This window comes from Amia ocellicauda, chromosome 14, assembly GCF_036373705.1.
Source record: "Amia ocellicauda isolate fAmiCal2 chromosome 14, fAmiCal2.hap1, whole genome shotgun sequence".
In the NCBI taxonomy this organism is placed as follows: domain Eukaryota; kingdom Metazoa; phylum Chordata; class Actinopteri; order Amiiformes; family Amiidae; genus Amia; species Amia ocellicauda.
In genome coordinates, this window is record NC_089863.1 from 32,119,085 (window position 1) to 32,138,534 (window position 19,450).

Sequence of the window (19,450 nt, forward strand, 5' to 3'; positions counted from 1 at the left end):
AGAGGAGTGAGGAGTTGAGGAGGGAGGAGATGAAGGGGAGAAGATCAGGAGCGGTTGCTTGGAAGAGACAAGAAGGGAGATGGTCCAGGTTGCATGTTGTGGGTTTGTGACGTAGGAGGAGAGCAGAAACTTCAGCATCTGAGAGAGGTGAGAATGAAGAAAAGGAAGCTAGGTCGTGGGAGATTTCGGTGTGATGGGAGATGAGGGTGGAGTATTGAAGAGCCTGCGGATGTCTGCAATCTTGGAGGAGAAGAAGGAGACGAAATCATTAGCAGTGAGAGATGAAGGAGGAGGAGGGGGGGGGCAAGTTGTTGACAGTGGATTCGAAGAGAGATTGGAAGTAAGACTTCTTGGCTGAGGTGAGAGAGGACAAGAATGTGGACAGTAGGGAGCGGTAGAGTTCGAGGCCGGCTGGGAGTTTGGTCCTTTTCCACTTTTGTTCGGCGGCACTCAGACTAGTTCGGGTTGCACGGAGAACAGCAGAGAACCAAGGCTTAGGAGGGGAGGGACGGGCAGGACGAGACGTGAGAGGACAGAGAGAGTCAAGGGAGGAGGTGAGGGAGGAGAACAAAGAGGAAGTAGCACAGTTGACAGATAGATTTGAAAAACAATCAACAGAAGGCAAGAGAGCGAGGGCAGTGGAGGCAAGGGTGGAGGGGGAGACAGAGCGGAGATTTCGGCAGAAGGTGACAGAGGGAGTGGGTGGAGAGGGGAGGGAGGGAAGGGAAGGGAAAGGGAGAAGGAAATGAAGTGGTGGTCCGAGATGTCCATGGATGTCACGGAGAGTTTCGAAGGGGAGCAGCCTCTTGAGAAGATGAGGTCTAGCTGGCGGCCAGCCCTGTGAGTGGGGGGAGATGTGGAGAGAGAGAAGTTAAAGGAGTGAAGGAGAGGAAGAAATCCGGCACAGTAGGAAGGGTTGGAGTGGTGGATGTTGAAGTCTCCCAGGAGGATGGTAGGTGAGGACAGCGAGGGGAGAGAGGAGAGAAGAAAGTTGAGTTCATCCAGGAAGGAGGTGAGTGGACCAGGTGGACGGTAGAGAAGGGAGAGGTGATTTCCACTGCAGGGAATTAAAAGCTGTGGGTCGAGATATAGGAGTTGTCTGGGGGGATCCATGTCTCGGTGAGTGCGAGGAAATCCAGAGACTGGTGGGAGGCGAAGGCAGAGATGAAGTGTGCGATTTGGGACGCAGCCCATGTGTCTGATGTTGCGCTGCAGGAGCCATTTGTTCCGCCAGGCGGCATCGAAAATGTCGGTCGCTCCCCTCCTTTAAGGCAAAAGTCTTCGTGAACCACTGTGATTGGACCCATACACTGTCACTCAATTTAAAGTAGAGGGTTTCACCAAAATGGGTGTGTTGGTGCTATATAAACGGTTCAGTAGAAATACAAATACATCACATTAATTCCCTTTACCTCATATTTTCAAAAGGTAAATCAATCAGCACCAAGCAGACACTTATATGGTAGATTCGTGTGTTTTTTCTATATTACATGTTGATAGTTGTTTTTGGCCAAACCTCAGATATTTTTGCTATAAGCGTGAAAATAAAAGCCGCGCCTGTCCATTTTTGAGAATTCTCTCTGAGCTGTTTACAATGATTCCAGGGAGCCGGGGCCTCACAGCACAGAGCCGAGCACACATTCAGTGTGTGGGATTTATAAGGGATTTTTTTTTTTTTTTTAATCCCAGTTACAAGCGTTTTATGAATAAAATTGAGATGGTTCAAATTAAGTTATTTTGCATAAATCTAAACTTACAAAATGCAAATATGTAAAATATATTAATCGGCCAACCGTACACATGCAGAGCAAGACAGACAAGTGTCTCTGATCTCTGATCTATATAAATCACATGGCTTAACTCATCCACCACACAGTATTGCTGCCGGGTCAAAACATTATTCAGTCATTGGTGGAGAAGCACAGATCTGCACAGAACTGCACAGAACTGTTCTCCCTGTGTTTTCTCCCGTTCCTCCGTTTTCCTCCCACTGTCCAAACCCGCTGTACAATGTAAATTATGTGCAATACTAAATCAAATATTAACACCATATTCACAATATGTGTATGTGTGTGTATCATGTAGTGTGTGTGTGTATCGTTATAGTATTATGCATTGTCCTGACAGGGGTATTGTAACCCACTTTGTCCTGACAGGGAATACTGTTATGTTTGTGCTATGCCTTAAGTGTTTCTGTAATCTGTTTATTCGGTCCAACTCTTAAAATAAATGCATTCTCTTTAATTTATTTGATCCTCGTATCATTAAATTATTGGTGGACACCAATGAGCGAACAATGGGTCCAATGGGCTCTCGTTTGTAAACTGTCTTATGTTTCTAATTTTAACTTGACTTGATGTCACATGGGTTTTTAAAATTAATTTATATATTAATTCATATATTATCTATATAGTGGATGGTGTGTGAATTTGTATTTGGGGAATGTATACGCTCGTGGGCCGGTCTGCGTTTCAAAGTCCCGGCAGTTTTTCAGTTCCAGTCCGACCCTGTTCAGCACTGAGTCAACACACGACATGGAGCGCGTCTCTCGCACAGAGAGCAGCGACCAGGCGGACCAATGGCGACACGTCAGGCCTCTGTGGGGCGTTACTTGCCAGAATTGCGGTGCGTTTCGAAACAACGCATGTTGCATAGGTAGTGGGCCTTTGAAAATGTCCGTCTCTGCGTGTCTGGACGCCCGCCTGGCCTCGGCTCTGACCGGACTGATGAGAGCCGCCCTGTGGGAGATCGGGAAGGCGGTGGGAGAGACGGTGTCGGAGCACCGAGCGGAGATAACCCGCAGGGACGCGGAAAACGAGGCGCTGAGACGGAGGCTGCAGGAGCTCCTGGCGGCGGGGGAGGCGGCTGTGTGTGGCTGGAGCTCCGGAGCGGATGGGCCGCCTGTGAAGAGCCGAGGAGCCGGGAGGGCAGAGCGGAGCTGCGCGCAGAGAGAGAGCCGCGGAGCTGCCGCCGGTAACCTTTCATGATTGAGCCGCTTTATTCATGTCTTTACTTCTATACGAGACAGGCTGAGCGCTGTACAATGTCGGTAATGAAAACAAGCCGCAAAAACACAAACTTTGGTCGCGTTCGCGTAGCGCAGACTTCCGCAGTTCTGCATTGAAATGTAAGCCCCGTTCACACAGAAATGCTCACCAGAGTGACAACGTGGTTGTGGATGCATTCATATTGCACAATTTAGTAATTAAATTACTATGCTAGTGTCACACTACACAATTTCTACAATCCGACCCGATTTTGAGAATGGTGGGCAGCTCACAATCTGACCGTCTTTCAACGAATTTGTGTTTTAAGTCGTGAAGGAGTCGTACTACACGATGTTTTAAGTACAGGTGGACACACTTCACGACTAATCTGAACTCCCGTGTCGTGGGGATCTCCCACACAGACTCGAAACTGCCCAAATCTCGCGGAAACGCCCGAGATCCATAAAGAGAAAAGTAAACAAACACGGACCTGGACATTTACAGGTCACGCTCGTTTCCTGCACATGTCTGCAGATCTGCGCTTCTCCGCCAATGGCATCGGTGGATTTCTGCAGATCTGTGCACAACTACAGAAATCTGCGCAACGACAACGCGACCGCAAGCTCGCAACTGTTGTTGTTTGTTTTAATCTGTGCGGACAAACGAAAAGCGTGGTGTAGATGGTATGAGTGATGACATAGCTACGGAGCGCCGTTTGTCCCAAACGTGTTCGTCCGTCAATTTGGTAGTTAATTGGGAAATTCATTCTGAAATTCGTCAATTTGGCCATTCAGTCGGCAATTTGGTAATATAGTAGTAAATCCATCCAGGAATCTGTCAAGTAATTTTTTAATTTGTCCGATTCGTGTGTCAATTAATCCGTAATTACATTGATCAACTGTGTAATTAATGTGGCTATTAATTAATATAAACAGACAACCAGACGAACTTCCAAACAAACCTATGAACTTCCAGAAAACTGTCGTGTTACCTTGGCATGCTGAAGCGCTTTCTTTTAATTACACTGTATTTATTAAAATTACTTATCAATATGCAAATACCAACAGGCTCTGCTTAACCGAGCTCCTTCACAACCAACCGCGGACTGATTAAAGCAATCGACAATGACAAACCACACTCATGCGTGACGTTACGTAAACAATAATGCGCTCAAGTCAAATAGTTTCATTAAAACAACAACCAGACCAACTTCCAGACAAACCAATGAACTTCCAGACGAACAGACCAACTGTGTCAAACCCACTTGAGTCTTTCTAGCCAATAGGAGCAGACGCGCCTATTTTAACCAATAAAACTCCAGACTCACATAAAACTGCTTCAGCCAGTAATGTTGCAGTTTATTAGAACGGGCGTTTGTTTCTGGTGTCTCTGTGTAATCCTATGGACATTAAAATCACCATTAACATAGGCTCGTTTATGAGAAGATTAATTGTTAGACTGGACAAGGCTTAACCACAGGTTTGCCATAGAGTAAAGTAAGTATGTTTAATCACTATATATTGTACATGCAGCGTAACGCCTTTTTAAAATACTGTCGAAATAAGTAATAAATGTGGTGTTGACCCAAACATCTGTAAATTTGAATGATAATGGCAATCGAGTCGGCAACACTGAGAGCTGCTGGAAAAATACTGCTCGTAATACAATTAGCATAATCTATATGACACATGCCAAGGTTAAAGTTCTTGGCGTTTTTGTATTAATTGTTAATTCTTTGCTTTTGGCATTTTAACAGCCTGTCATAGTGTATTAATGTGTATGAGGTTTAATTGTATTTAAATGGATATACGTGTTTGATTGGCTAGGACAAGGTGTTTATTGTTAGTGTTGTTTATTTGGCTTTAGTATGTATTGTTTAGTTTATTTTCGTGTGCACACACATTTTAAAAAATACAGTATATTATCCGACTTAAAGTAATTAGCTAACATTGCAATGATTTGCAATCGGTAAAGTTTAAAACCAAAATATTTCTGTATGAACACATGTAGTGCGTAGAGTTAGGCTAAATAAAGAAATACATATGTGTGCCAACAAGGTGTAAAGAAAAGTCCCCCACCAATATAAAGTCAAGCCAAGCCCACCCCACCCCACCCCACCCCTCCACTGAGAAGAGGCTGCACAGCCCCACAACCCCCATCAAGGATCCAATCTATTTTGAAATAAATATAATCCATTTATGCTTGTCCTTCTATCTCACGGAGTAAAGACTGCAAGTGCGATTTTATAGCTTGATGGGTTTTTGATGAGCGATTCATAGCGCAGATTTTCGAATGAGGGGAAAACGCAGATCGAGGTGAGAGAGAAACACCCTTTCTAATAAACTGCACCATTATTGGCTGAAGCAGTTTTATGTGAGCCTGGAGTTTTATTTATTAAAATAGGCGTGTCTGCTCCTATTGGTAAGAAAGACTCAAGTGGGTTTGGCACAGTGCATGATTGACAGTAGCTCTGTTCGTCTGGAAGTTCATTGGTTTGTTTGGAAGTTTGTTTGGAAGGTCATTGGGCCGTCTAGAAGTTCATTGGTTTGTCTGGAAGTTGGTCTGGTTGTCTGGAAGTTAATTAATAGACATATTAATTACATAGTTGTTCAGTGTAATTACGGATTAATTGACACACATATTGGAAAATTATCAAATTACTTGACAGATTCCTCGAAGAATTTACTACTATATGACCAAACCGCCGGCTGAATGGCCAAATTGACGAATTTTCGAATAAATTTCCCAATGAACTACCAAATTGACGGGAGAACACTTTTGGCACAAACGGCGCTCCATACATGGCTGTGGAGGTGAGGGCAATAGCCTGTATACTTCTGCTTTGAGAGCTGTCTATGCATATAAAAAGCAGAGGACTTGGAGATTGTGCTATAGGAGCTAACTGTATTGTTTGTATTGTCTGTATTGTTAACTTCATTGCTTTTATTCTATTCATCTGAATTCATTTCATCTCCAGCAAAACACTTTTTTACTTTTTTTTTTAAATGAAACTATCAATACAAGGATTGTTGTTACTGCAGATGCCATTTGAGCTGTTTCACCATATATCATATATTCTAATCATTGAAACCTTTTATTATTATATTTTAACTTGTTTCTTTACTGAGTGAACCATCACTTCGGCGTTGTGGACCTTGACATCGGTCTGTTCAAGATGCTGTGTGGCTGTCTTTAAAGCCAGGCCCTCGGCCTACTGTGTCTCAACACCAGCGTCTTCTCCATATACCACTGTGGGTCAAACATCTGTTCCTTCAGGATACGATTCATAATGTGGAATAAATTGATCATCTGTAGACTCAATGTGTGGTTCGCACAACTTCAGAGATCCCCTCCCTATGAAAGGCATCTCTATCACATGTAATTCATCATCCAGTAGTTGACATCTGCACAGTTTTTAAAGTTTCCAATATATGGACAATTTTTAAACAATCTTAATTATGATTTGTCACAACCACAAATTATTTAAGTTTAGCTCTCAGTTGTCATCAGCAGCATCATATATCCTGTGTGTACCAAATCAACTCTAAATCCTAATCAATTTTTTTTGTGTGGAGCTGTCAAACTTTCAAAGCAAAGTGCTTATCTTTTTCCTCTTTTATATCTGATTATAAATGAGACCATTTTAATTAGTCATTATTATAAAAGCTCCTTCAACAATATAGTTAGTAGTTGTTAGGTTAGTTATGGCAGTTATTAATCAATAATTAGTCATCATTACCATACATTTGTAATTATTTTCATTGTATCATTAGGGACAATTTCAAATATATTTTGAATACATCTCCCCTCTAATATTTTCCAGCCTTTTACATGACTTGTATTTTTGTATTTTACTCATGGACATTCTTTGTCCCAATATTTTTCCTTTTTCATATTAATGATCATGGTTATTATGGTTATTCATTACATAATTCCATCCTTATTCTGCAAAACCTAAACCTTGTGATGACTGCTACGTAGGGCTGGGCAATATGACGATATACATCATGTGACGATAGAAAAACGTCTATTGTTTCATATTATGCTCTATGGTTTATTTCGTTGTCGCAAATCCCACTCTTTACGGCAATATTTTTGGTCATTTGGACAACGCTTTGCATTCTCCCCCTTTCTTCCACACGTGCTGGATGCAGGCAAGAAATGTGCATTCAGAAACACAAACAGACTTGGAGTATGGAGCATTATAAGGGTCAAAATGTAATCTTTAATTCTTAAATTAATTAGTCAATTAGTAAATTAATCAATTCATAAATTAATCCATTCATAAATCAATTCATTAATTTATTGTGCTATTTGCCAAGTTACTTTCAATTTAATTTGCCAATTGATCTTTCAGTTTAATTTGGCAATTGATCTTTCAATCTTTTTAATGTTTGTCAATCACCTGAGGGGGCGGGTTTTGGTCTTCTAGAGGCACCAATCACACGCAAGAGGCGGGTCCAATTGATGGTGCTGTGATTGTGTAGCAGGGCTACTGTGCTGCTGGGGTGGGACGACTAGTGTTGATAATATTTCACAGAGTCCGATTTGACCCGTGATAAGTGCTTTAAAGTGTCCTAAGTGAATGTCCAAAAAGCATATGTAATAGAGTGCTGTAACCCCATACACAATTTTTTTTCTTAATGTATACATTTATTTTAAATTAATTCCAATAATTCAGTCATATAGACTAATGTAATTAGGATAGTTGTCTGCGTTAGGAGTACACATTACTGTGTATGTGCTGGTGTAGTGGTTAAGAAACACAGCTACGAACCTAAGGTTGTGGGTTCGATTCTACCCAGCGGAGAAGTTATAGACTATGTAGGTGTTGGATTTAAATATATATACATCTCTGGAAAAAATTGAGACCACTCCAAGTTCAGAAGTCAATTTTAATTGGTCTCTTAATTTTTTCCAGAGATGTATATATATCATATAAATCCAATTTTTTCATCCTGGAGTTAGAATAGAATTAACAATTATAAGGCGATTAATAAAGCTTTTACATAGCTTCTCTTAATTAGAATTTAGAGTTTCAATAAGAAAAATGCTTCAGACAAGGTCAATATTAGCAAAAAGTGGCGCATTTAGGGGGGTGAGACGATGCCATGCCCCTCCTCGGGGCCATGACAATTTGGGGAAAAAAATGTTTCTGTAGGTCGGAGCTCTGCCCGGGAGTGGAGCGCATCTCCGGCGCTGCTCCCCCCACTGCAGAGTTCAGTGCTACTGATTATGTCCCCGAGTTATATAACGTGTAACGAGCTCATATACTACATCAGTCACCACCGCAAGAGCGATCATTCAGTGGCTAAAACTACTCAAATGCTCGCTCCACTATGACGGACTTTATAAACTCGTTCACCTGTGCATAAATATGGACCTCAAACTAATATATGTTGATGTTATTGTTGAAATCGGGCGTCACAACAGGAGACTTGCATTCACATAGAAACTCCTACATCAGCGGCGGAAACAGCGGCGGGCTCCTCACCCGTTTCAATTATAGCTCCACTGAAGTAGATTGACAAGCACCAGAAACCGCGTCTAGTTTGCTGCATAATGTCGGTTGATGTGATGTTTATTTGCCAGATTTGTCCCATATTGATATGTAGTTGTGACTGAAGTTCCTGTAATTCGTGTCCCAATAATGACCCCTCTTTTAAAGTCACTTAGATCCTTTCCTCTTGCCATCTTGATCCAAAATTGAGGTCAACTGTGCCTGCTTAGCATTTGTATACATGCCACAGAGCATATGATGATTTTTTATTCCCGAAATATTCATATTTTTGTAGTAAATGGTCCATCCTTAATCAGTATGCAATCCACTTAAAACAATATTTAAGGAAATAAAAAATATAGGTATTGTTTTATCTCTTGTACTATTGTTTTATAAGGCAGTGCATCTATAAATGGTTTTACAAAAATGCTAAATTATTTTAAAAAATTTGTAAAGTTATTCAGTGTTTTGTGTACAGCATAATTCGCTGTCAATCATTTTACTGTTAGTACTTTATTATTATTTAAGTGTTCAGGTGCTTTCCTTTCTAACTTTCCTAACTACAGGTACAGTTGCCTCCAGAATTATTCACATCCTTCTACAGTGGGTTTTAGTGACATACATTTATTTGTTGCATAAATTAATGACAACAGTACTATTGTCACACATTCCGTATTGGACTTAGCAAAAATAGCCTGGGCATTTTTGTGACGTAAGATCGCTGCATTGTGGCAAAACACACACTCTCACACCAAAACACACACCATGGTGCTCTGGTGCTCAACTGCCCTCCCATCACCCTCTGAGCTGTCACTGGTTAACTCAGTGTCCAGCAGTTGGAACCTGTTGGTCAATTCTAGCTCTTGGGATGTCTCTAGGGGTTGTTTTCACCCTTTTCTTCGGTTACGACCTACTGTAAGCCAGCAGTTCTGTCCACTTTCCTGCTCTATGCTCTCAACTCTCCTAGGTTTTGGTGTGCACACCATCTCTCTCATGGGCTGGTTGACCAATTCTTCTATATCACTAATCCAGTGCAGATCAACAAGCGGAGCCTCAAGATCGTGAACCTTGATCTCTAGGATTTCAACATGCTGACAAAGTTCATAAATTAAATCTTCTTGGATGAGTTCATCCAGGAAGGCAATCATTCTGCAAACCTGACACTGTAGTGGCCACTAAATGTTTTTTTTTTTTACATTCTCTTGGTTCCCGTTCCCTAGTCAACTGCTCAACATTTTGTCACCGAGAAACAGCGCAGCTCTAAGTAGCTTTTGTCTACCTGCCCCCAATTCACATCTAACTGGCCCCACCTGGCTCCTCCTGCAACAGAATTCCTGCTAGTCCTTGACTAATTCTCCTTTCCACAACCTATTTACTTTCACCAAAAGAACTGGATCTTCGTACTGAACTGAATCAAAAGATCCAGTTCTCTGAAAAGAACCGCAACTCCCTTCAATAACACTCAACCTGTTCACGGAAATCTGAGCCCTTTAGAAATAATGAGGAAGACCCTGCCACTAGTTCGTACCATTCCAACTATATATGCAATATTATGTTCAAACTTAAAAGCATCATGAACAATGATATTCAACAGTATTTTGTACTTTCACAGTTCATTATTTTCCAGTATAATTCATAACAAGGGAGTAAAGGAGAAACATACATTTATCAACTTCATTTTAACAACTCCCCCTTTCAATACACAACATAATTTTCTCTGGAAACCTCAGAACCTTTGAAGTTCAAAATTCTAGTATCATGACAACCCTATCAGCAGGGCCGACCCCCCATCTCACTGAAAAACATTTTAGTGGTGCCCATCTTTATGGCGGATAAATTTTCTGTTTATGTAAAACTTGAAATAACTGCAATTACTAATAAAAAGTCCAATCAACAACAAAAATACTCGGTACTGAAAATACTATCGTGCATATTAAAAACAAAATTAAATAATCCAATACTATCAAAAATCATTAGCTGACAACTGGCAAACTAATGTAGTAGTTAACTACTAATCATTATCATCATTTGGATGACAACTGCATGGCAGTAAGCTAGGTATCAAAGTGATGTGACCCTCCACCACAATAAATATTTATTTTTCAACAACACGACCCTCCATCCCGATCATTTTATGACCAGCATCGATTCATCACCAGTTTGCATATTCATTAAGTTTGCATATTCAGTTACAAACTACTTACGGTCGGTCTCTTTTGATTGAGATCGGATATTTCTTAATGTCCTACGATTCCAAAACCGACTACTGCCAGTCTGAAAGTCTGTTTTTCAAAGTACATATTCAATTTAGTAAATACATATGGAGGGTAATTTGTGCTAAATAAATAACGAAATACATAGGCCTACATGAATAACCAAATTAAAAAAACAAATGTATATAACAAAAATTTGTATAAATTTCCTTTTTTATATATCTAAATGTATGTATTATGTATTTCGTATTTGATTTATTTATTTTGGCACAAAGTATATTTGTGTGTATATATGTAAAACATGGGAAATAGAGTATTTAACAAATACTGAAACCACTCCACACAGGTATCCCCTTCGGTTAAAGGAAGAATATTGATGCATTATTCAAAAAGATGCCCCAAAGAGCAGTTTGTTCACACAATAGAATACAATTAATAAATAGGTCAGATAAAATGAGCAGACAATAACATTAAAAACAGGTTAACACTTCAATCCTGATCACGTTGCAAACCCAGGATCAGTGCCGATCAGTCACTTGTTTGATCATGAATGCTAATTATTTTGTATTAGTTGTAGGGCACTGTAGTGTTGAAAAGCGCTTTTTCTGCATTGATACGCAGCTGTAACAGAAGGAGCCATTTCAAAGCGCTTACGCATTGCATTTTTAAAAATATTTCAGTTTAATGCTTTTTCTTATAATTGTATAAGTCTGCGAACATATGTGCATACCGATTTATACACCAGTTTACACAGTTTATTGTGAAAAGTTTTTTGTTTTTTTTTCTTATTTCTGTTGATATGCGCACATTTTGATAAACAATTGAAGAGTCACTGGTGATATAGCTCTCCTGCCTGTCCTCTGATCTGCTCAGCTATTTTCTAACTTTCCTTTTGAATTACATATTTCGTATTGTGTAGGGCTGGTGTCGCATTTAGACTGCTGTTGGCATTACAATTCAGTCCTGTATAGATTTTGAAGGTGCCCCTCTCCTTTGAGCCAGCTACCCACGGGCGCACGGAAAAAAGACACTGCCATGTACTAAATGTAAGATAGACTGACTTGTTGAGAAGCGTGTTTTCTGCATTTATATGTGTGATGTTCCACAGGGATCAGTACTAGGGCCTTTGCTTTTTCTAATCTATATTAATGATCTGGACTCTGGGATAGTTAGTCAAATTTGCAGATGATACTAAAATAGGTGGCTCAACAGATACAATCTCGGCAGCACAGGCTATTCAAAGGGACTTAGATAACATTCAGTTGTGGGCCGATACCTGGCAGATGAAAGTCAATGTTGACAAGTGCAAGGTAATACACGCAGGTAACAAAAATGTCCACTATAATTACACTATGGGAGGAATAGAACTAGATGAAGTATCGCATGAGAAAGACCTAGGAGTCTGTGGACTCCTCACTTTCTCCATCCAAACAGTGTGGGGAAGCAATAAAAAAGGCAAACACAATGCTAGGGTATATTGTCAAAAGTGTAGAATTGAGAACAAGGGCAGTAATGCTCAGACTGTACAATGCACTAGTTAGAGCTCATCTGGAATACTGTGGACAGTTCTGGGCACCACACTTCAAGAAAGATATTGCCGCTCTAGAGGCAGTTCAGAGGAGAGCAACCAGACTTATTCCAGGTCTGAAGGGAATGTCCTACTGAGAGACTGAGGGAACTGAACCTTTTCACCCTGGAACAGAGGAGACTACATGGGGACTTGATCCAAGTCTTCAAAATCATGAAAGGCATCGACCACATCAAACCAGAGGAGCTTATCCAGATCAGCAGGGACACACGCACCCGGGGACACAAATGGAAATTGGGCTTCAAGGCATTCATAACGGAAAACAGGAGACACTTCTTCACACAGAGAGTAGTCGCAATCTCCAACAAACTCCCCAGCAATGTGGTAGATGCTGAAAATTTGGGAACATTTAAAAATAGACTGGATAGGATCCTTGGATCACTTAGTTATTAATGGACACCAAACGAGCACGATGGGTCGAATGGCCTCCTCTCATTTGTAAACTTCCTTATGTTCTTATATTCTTATGTAGCAGATGTAATAGACAGACTGAGCCATTTCAAAGTGCTTAAAGTTGTATTAAGTAAAATTAAATATTTATTTCAAATTTTGAGTTCAATAAAATATGTATAAACTGTTTTACGTTGTAAAATAGAATGCGTTATTCATTGTGCTATATCCCTAGTTTAACCTATTATTATTATTATTATTATTATTATTATTATTTATTATAAATATATATAATTCTTTTATAAACGCCCATCCAGGTCAACTTACAAAATAAGATAAACTAAGAAGTTAAAATAAATGCAACATGTACAACAAGAAAACTTGAGTGACAGCCCACAACAAATATTCACCTAGTGTTAGCCTACTGCACATTGTTTACATCCTGGTCCATATGGAAGTATTCCTCCCAATATGTATTACTGGGATATAAGATCATGTAAACAGTTTTCCTTCACACTGACTGCAGAAAGACGGAGTCTTCATTGAATAATTGGTCATATTCTGTGCAGAATGAGGACAGTGCTCGAGGTGAACACACCCGTCAAGCCGAGAAATGCATTAATCGATACAATGGGAGAAATGAAAGCATTGATAAACATTACAACTAAGGGATGGGTGAAATTAAAGAGTTGAAAAATAGACTGCTGTAGGTAACTGTGTGTCTGTTTTGGAATCGTAGAACGTTAAGGAATAGTCAATCTAAATCATAAGAGTGTGCATGTGTACATCGGCGGGGGCAGAGTATTTTTTTGTGGCTAAATTACGGTGGGGCTAATCCACACAGTGGTGGGGCTCAAATCAACGTCTGATGTGTGTCACACTTCACAACGTCAATGTGAATACACATACAATGGAATAGCACCCCTCCCAGCTAGAAATACCACGCATTAGGCTGCTTTGGGTTAGATCAGGGGTTCCCAAACTTTTTGACCCCAGGGACCCCCTTGGCGCCCAGATTTTGGCCGGGGGGGATGAGGGTGAAATAGTCTAATGGGGTGGGGGTTTTTTCGTCGGAGTACCACCAGACTGCATTTTTGGATATGCGTACCAAAGTTTGAAAAACGATGCTGGGTTAGATGATTGCACCGACTCCTTTTTTCACACGCAAATTTACATCGAGAGCAACAGACGTGGACGGTGACTGCTGAGTTTAGGCCATATTATTCACGCTATTTCAACTCGTTCACGTTGTCTGGCAAACCTGTCCGCTACAAACCGAACGCATTCCACATCATGCGTCACACACTCCCCTCACACACACACAAAGTAAGAGAGAGAGAGAGAGACACTAGTTAACGGAGCACAACAGGTGGCCGCCGAGTCCACACAAAACATGGCAAAGTCAGCACAGTTTCAAAATCAACCCAATTATTTAAAATATATTCAAACTCACCATTTACATTTTCAAAGGAGCACAATCCGCCGGTTGTTGTGTTTGGATCGATCCATAATAATGTTACAATTTCCCAAATTATTTAGCTAGCTCAGACTACACTGCGTGCTAACGCCTCCAATTCCACACAGCAATGACGCAGTGACGCAGATGGAACTGGCTGGCGCTTATTCTGCTCGGTGATAGTCTTGGTTGTTCCATGGTGGGGCTAACACGATTCTTGGTGGGGCCGCCGCCCAGTTTTGCCAGGTCCTCTCCATAAATTCCCCCTAATCTGGTCATAAAAATCCCCCAAATCACGTATACCCACCTCAAATATGATTACTGGTGAAGTTAGGTGTGAGGTGGGGGGAGGGTTTGTGTGCTGGATGATGTGAGTTCGGGGGGGGATGAAGTGAGGTCCGACGGGGAGAAATCGATTGTGCCAAACCCCTAAATTCCCCCAAGTTCAAAATAATATCCCCCAACATTTCCCCCATACAAATGTTGCCCCCAAAATTCCCTCTGGGCTCTTAAAAATCCCCCAAATTTATGGGAAAATCCCCCATCTGGCAACAGTGCCACCGCCCCTGCATGGTTAGTTTGTAACTTAATATGCAAATTGATGAACTGACACTGGTGATGAATGTGGACCTACCATAAAAAGCTTAAACGACTTCACAAAATAAATAGCCTATTTTCACTACATTTATTACATTTCACTCAGATGTACTAAGGGATTTCGCTATTTCACATGTTCATTGGATAAAGTATAGGTTATTATAGTAAATTAAAATAAAGTATGAAAAAAGTGTTTGATATTTGATATAAATTGGAACTTCCGAAGTGGACGTCACTATGAAATTATCAGGTGTAAATGCACTGTGAAATTGTGAATGGGACCACAAAACTTTATGCACTAATCCTATTTATGCATTAAAGCAATATGGATTTAACTTAAGCATGTTTCCATTAAAAATAAAGTTTTTTTTTTTTTTTAATGGGACCAGCATGCAACTGAGCATGCAATTATCCGTTATGCAGTTATAAGGAGTCATTTGTGTTGAGGGACCAGACAGTACTGATTACAATGCTGCATGTGCAATGGAGAAGTGGTGGGCAGGAGGTCAAAAGGCTAGAAGGCCAATCTAAACTGTGAAAGTGGTTTAAAACACAGAAAACTGCACAGAAACACAGCAATTGAACTATAGTAACACTAATTAAAGTAACCATATATGTTACAAACTGAACTGTTTTCTAATTTAATGTATTAAGTATGCAATTATGCAACTCCAAATTTAAACAAGTTATTATTTTTGTATTAAAACATGGAGTGTTGCACAATTTTTCAATTTCAGTTTTAAGTGTATTCAAATAAGTGTTTTAGTGGCAAATATATTTTGGGTTATACTGTATACTTTGTAAAATAGAGATTTGTTTAAAGATTTAAAATAGTTAGAATTTGGTGATCTGATATGTGTTACAGGGAGGAGAAGGGTAGAACCCAGGTGCGGAGAGACGGAGTCATCGTACAGGCGTAGGTTGAGGGCCTGAACTGAACAGAGGGAAGCTGGGGACAGGGATGTGTAGTGTTGGGCCAATGGGAGTGGAGTGCTATTGGTGAAAGTGCACATGATGCTGAGGAATGTTAATTGAACGACTGCTCATTGTGCTTGGGGTAATGTGAGGATCAGTATTCTGGAGATGAAGACCTCTGGTGGCGAACAGAGGAAGTGTGGCACGTAGATGTAATAGTACCTTACCTAGGCAGCTCCAGATTGCTCAGCAGTATAAATTGATAGTTGTATGTCAAAATAATGCAATGGATAAGGATGTCTGCTAAGAAATATAATTAATTGTAATGCAAAAAATGTTTACACACTATTGTAATATGCGTGTCTTTATTGTGTGGGTCAAATGATCACAGTACATTACTACAAAGTGAATTTTGAAGGTGTAACAATTATGCCAAGGGAAGTGCAGTCCAGGTAGGGCCCTGCATTGTATGCGATCTGCTTCTCAGACTGCACTTAAGTCCTCCTGCACAAGGTGGCAATGTAGTCTGCTTAATTAAATCACTTACTGATGAATAATCACATGATGAATAATCATTCTTTCAGCCGTCACTGATTCAATCAATCAATACATTTTTTTATTTATATTGTGCCCTTCACAAGGTAGCCATAGAGTGCTTTACAGAGTGGTAAACATACAACAAATGTACAGCAAAATAAAATGCATAAATACAATAAAGTAAAATAAATATAGACCTGTAAACATTTGACATGATCTATTTAAATGTTCACTTAGTTTATTTTAAATAAATCAATTAGGCATGGAGGAGAGAAAAACAAAAAACTCCTATGGATGGCATGTAGGAGAAAATTAATCTCTGGGGGTCAAATGGCTTAGGGCCTAGGCCTAATGGTTGCCTCCCCTCCAGGCAGTATAGTTATTACAGCAGCAAGGAGAAAAAAAAAGAAAGTTCTTGATCGGTGCTGCTGGCTGTGGTCTTCCCTCTGGAGGAGGCCTTTCGCCGGCCATCGGGGGTGGGGGGGTTGGACCATCAACAGCCTTTGGGTGGCGATGGCTCGTCAGACCTTGGGTGTGGATGCCCCATTGACCCTCTGTGGTGGGGTGCCCCGGAGGAGGGCTGTGCTAAGTTAGACTTCCATGGTGGGGGGGATGAGGTGCCTCATCGGACCCTCAGAAGGGGCTGTTGTTGGAAGACAATTTTAAGGAAAATGCATTCCTTTATTACTAATCTTGTTAAATATTTAAGTGTATATGTTTTAATTTACTAGGAGGATCACATAATTCTTCAATAATGGACTTATATCTGTTTCAGTAATGGCCGACCATGCTGACCACTGGATGCACTGACATGAATGCAGAATACAGGGACAGTGACAGAGCTGTGGCTGCATCTGCTGATCTCTTCACATCAATACCACATCTCTTTAAAATGGCCTGATTTACAAGACACCAAATGATTTGATCACATGTGCAATTCAATCCAAGACAGTTGTACAGTATTTAGAGTATTGAAATCCCTTTGACTTTCCATATACGAGTGACCAGACTGTGCTCTTACTGTCTGACTTCATACATGCTCCCAGTTTATATGCTGACTGGACACTTTATTTGCACTTCTGAATGATGTTCTGATATGACGACTCGTGTAGGAATTGCATGAGTCTGTGTGAGTTTTCAGAGCTGCTGTTCTCAGTGCTTTTCTCCTGTGTCGTCTCTCCCCCAGGAGCTGTAGAGGCCAGCGCTCTCCCTGACTCTGGGAAAAGGGCTCCTATTGAGCAGCAGCACTGGGAGCAGGAGTGGAGCTCCAGTCTGAGGCAGGACACAGAGCCCACAGCTACTGAAGACAACCAGGGGCTGAGTGAGCAGCCCAGGAGCAGACGGAGTGAGGAGGAGCTCAGGGGACACGAGTCTGGCCACATGGCAGAGCCACAGACTGAGGGGTCAACACAGGGACTCGGGGCACTGGCATCTGGCACCGTAGGGTCAAAGGTCATGCCAAAGGTCGTAAAGATCGAACCTGAGCTGGACTGCACCCACACTGCGGTTCTCTGCAGGATCCAGTCTCTGGGATCTGAGTGTGGACCCAGTGCAGCTGGTGCTGAGCCGGGCTCTACCAGAACACAGTGTGGACCTAGTCTGCTGTGTGATCACATCAAAACAGAGGACGACACACAAGAGTCGGTTTATACAGTTGAGCCGAAAGCACAGATTCCCTTCAGAGATGCACTCAGTCATCTCAAAACAGAGATTATTACAGATAGTGCCTGTGACCTGTGGCCTGAGCTCCCTGTAGCTGGACAGTGTGACCTGGGGTCAGGGCTCCCTGTAGCTGGACAGTGTAAACTGGGGCCTGTTCTCACTGTAGCTGGACAGTGTGACCCAGAGTCCACTACCCTGAGGACAGGGATCATTGGGGGGAGTGACAGTGCAGTGAGTGGGGAGAGCTCATCGTCAAAGCACAGACAGCTGCGTCCCAGAACCCCTAGACCTCAGAGCTCCTCCAGCTCCTCCAGCTCCCCCTCCTCACCTCTCCCACTGAGGCGTGGAAAACTGTATTGCCAGGGTGGGAGGAGCTACACTCACAGTGGAGTCTTAAGTAGACTTCCCCGTTCTCGCACAGAAGGGAGACCGTACAGCTGCACGCAGTGTGGGAAGTGTTTCAGTCAGTCGGGAGCTCTTGAACTCCACCAGCGCACTCACACAGGAGAGAAACCGTATAGCTGTGCCCAGTGTGGGAAGTGTTTCAGTCAATCAGGAGCTCTTGATCTCCATCAGCGCATTCACACAGGAGAGAGACCATACCACTGCACTGAGTGTGGGAAGTGCTTCACTCAGGCAGCAAATCTTCTTAGACACAGACGCACTCACACAGGAGAGAAACTGCACAGCTGCACACAGTGTGGGAAGAGCTTCACTCAAGCAGCAAGTCTTTATAGACATCAGCGCAGTCACACAGGAGAGAAACCGTACAGCTGCACCCAGTGTGAGAAGAGTTTCAGTCATTCGGGAGCTCTAAAACTCCATCAGCGCACTCACACAGGAGAGAAACCATACTGCTGCACTCTGTGTGGGAAGAGCTTCACTAGGATTTCACACCTTTATAGACACCAACACACTCACACAGGAGAGAGACCATACTGCTGCACTGAGTGTGGGAAGAGTTTCACTAGGGCATCACACCTTTATAGACACAAACTCACTCACACAGGAGAGAGACCATACTGCTGTGCCCAGTGTGGGAAGAGTTTCAGTCAGAAAGGAAACCTTAAATCACACCAGCGCACTCACAGCTGAATACTAAATTGGTCACTTATTTCTAAATATTGTATTCTATTCGATTATTTAAATAAGGATGCTATTTTTTTTTTTTTGAAAATAAGTAACATTTTTAAAATGTATAAATTCTATTTGGCCATATTAGTATTTATAGATTAATGTATTTATATGTAATTTCCTCTAATTTGTAATACATTTTACACTGGCTCTTGTAATTAAAGTTTCATGAAGTTGATTGGATGTTTTATTCTAGTACTTTTGGTAGTTGTAGGGTGATTTGACATTTTCAGATTTTGTATCATTTTATTGAAAGATACATCCATGGAATAGCAAAAGGTCCCTTAGGAGCCTGGTCCCTGAACTCTAATATTTGTTACCTTATTGTAGATGTATGGAGTTAGAGCCTGCATCTTGTAAAATAAGAAATGCATCAAACTGTAGCTATGAACTGAGAGTATTCCACTCTTGAAAACATGAGAACAATGAAAAATAATTCTGATGATTACTAATTATTAATTACATTTAAAT

At 41.3% G+C, this 19,450-nt stretch overlaps 1 protein-coding gene across 1 annotated transcript; it reads left to right on the plus strand.

The window, feature by feature from the left end:
* Positions 1–2,555: 2,555 nt before the first annotated feature.
* Positions 2,556–19,157, plus strand: LOC136767685 (uncharacterized). The gene is made up of 2 exons (XM_066721629.1): positions 2,556–2,973; positions 17,370–19,157. The coding sequence occupies exons 1-2, from the start codon at positions 2,673–2,675 to the stop codon at positions 18,938–18,940; spliced, it is 1,872 nt and encodes a 623-aa protein (XP_066577726.1). The 5' UTR covers positions 2,556–2,672; the 3' UTR covers positions 18,941–19,157.
* Positions 19,158–19,450: the final 293 nt, after the last annotated feature.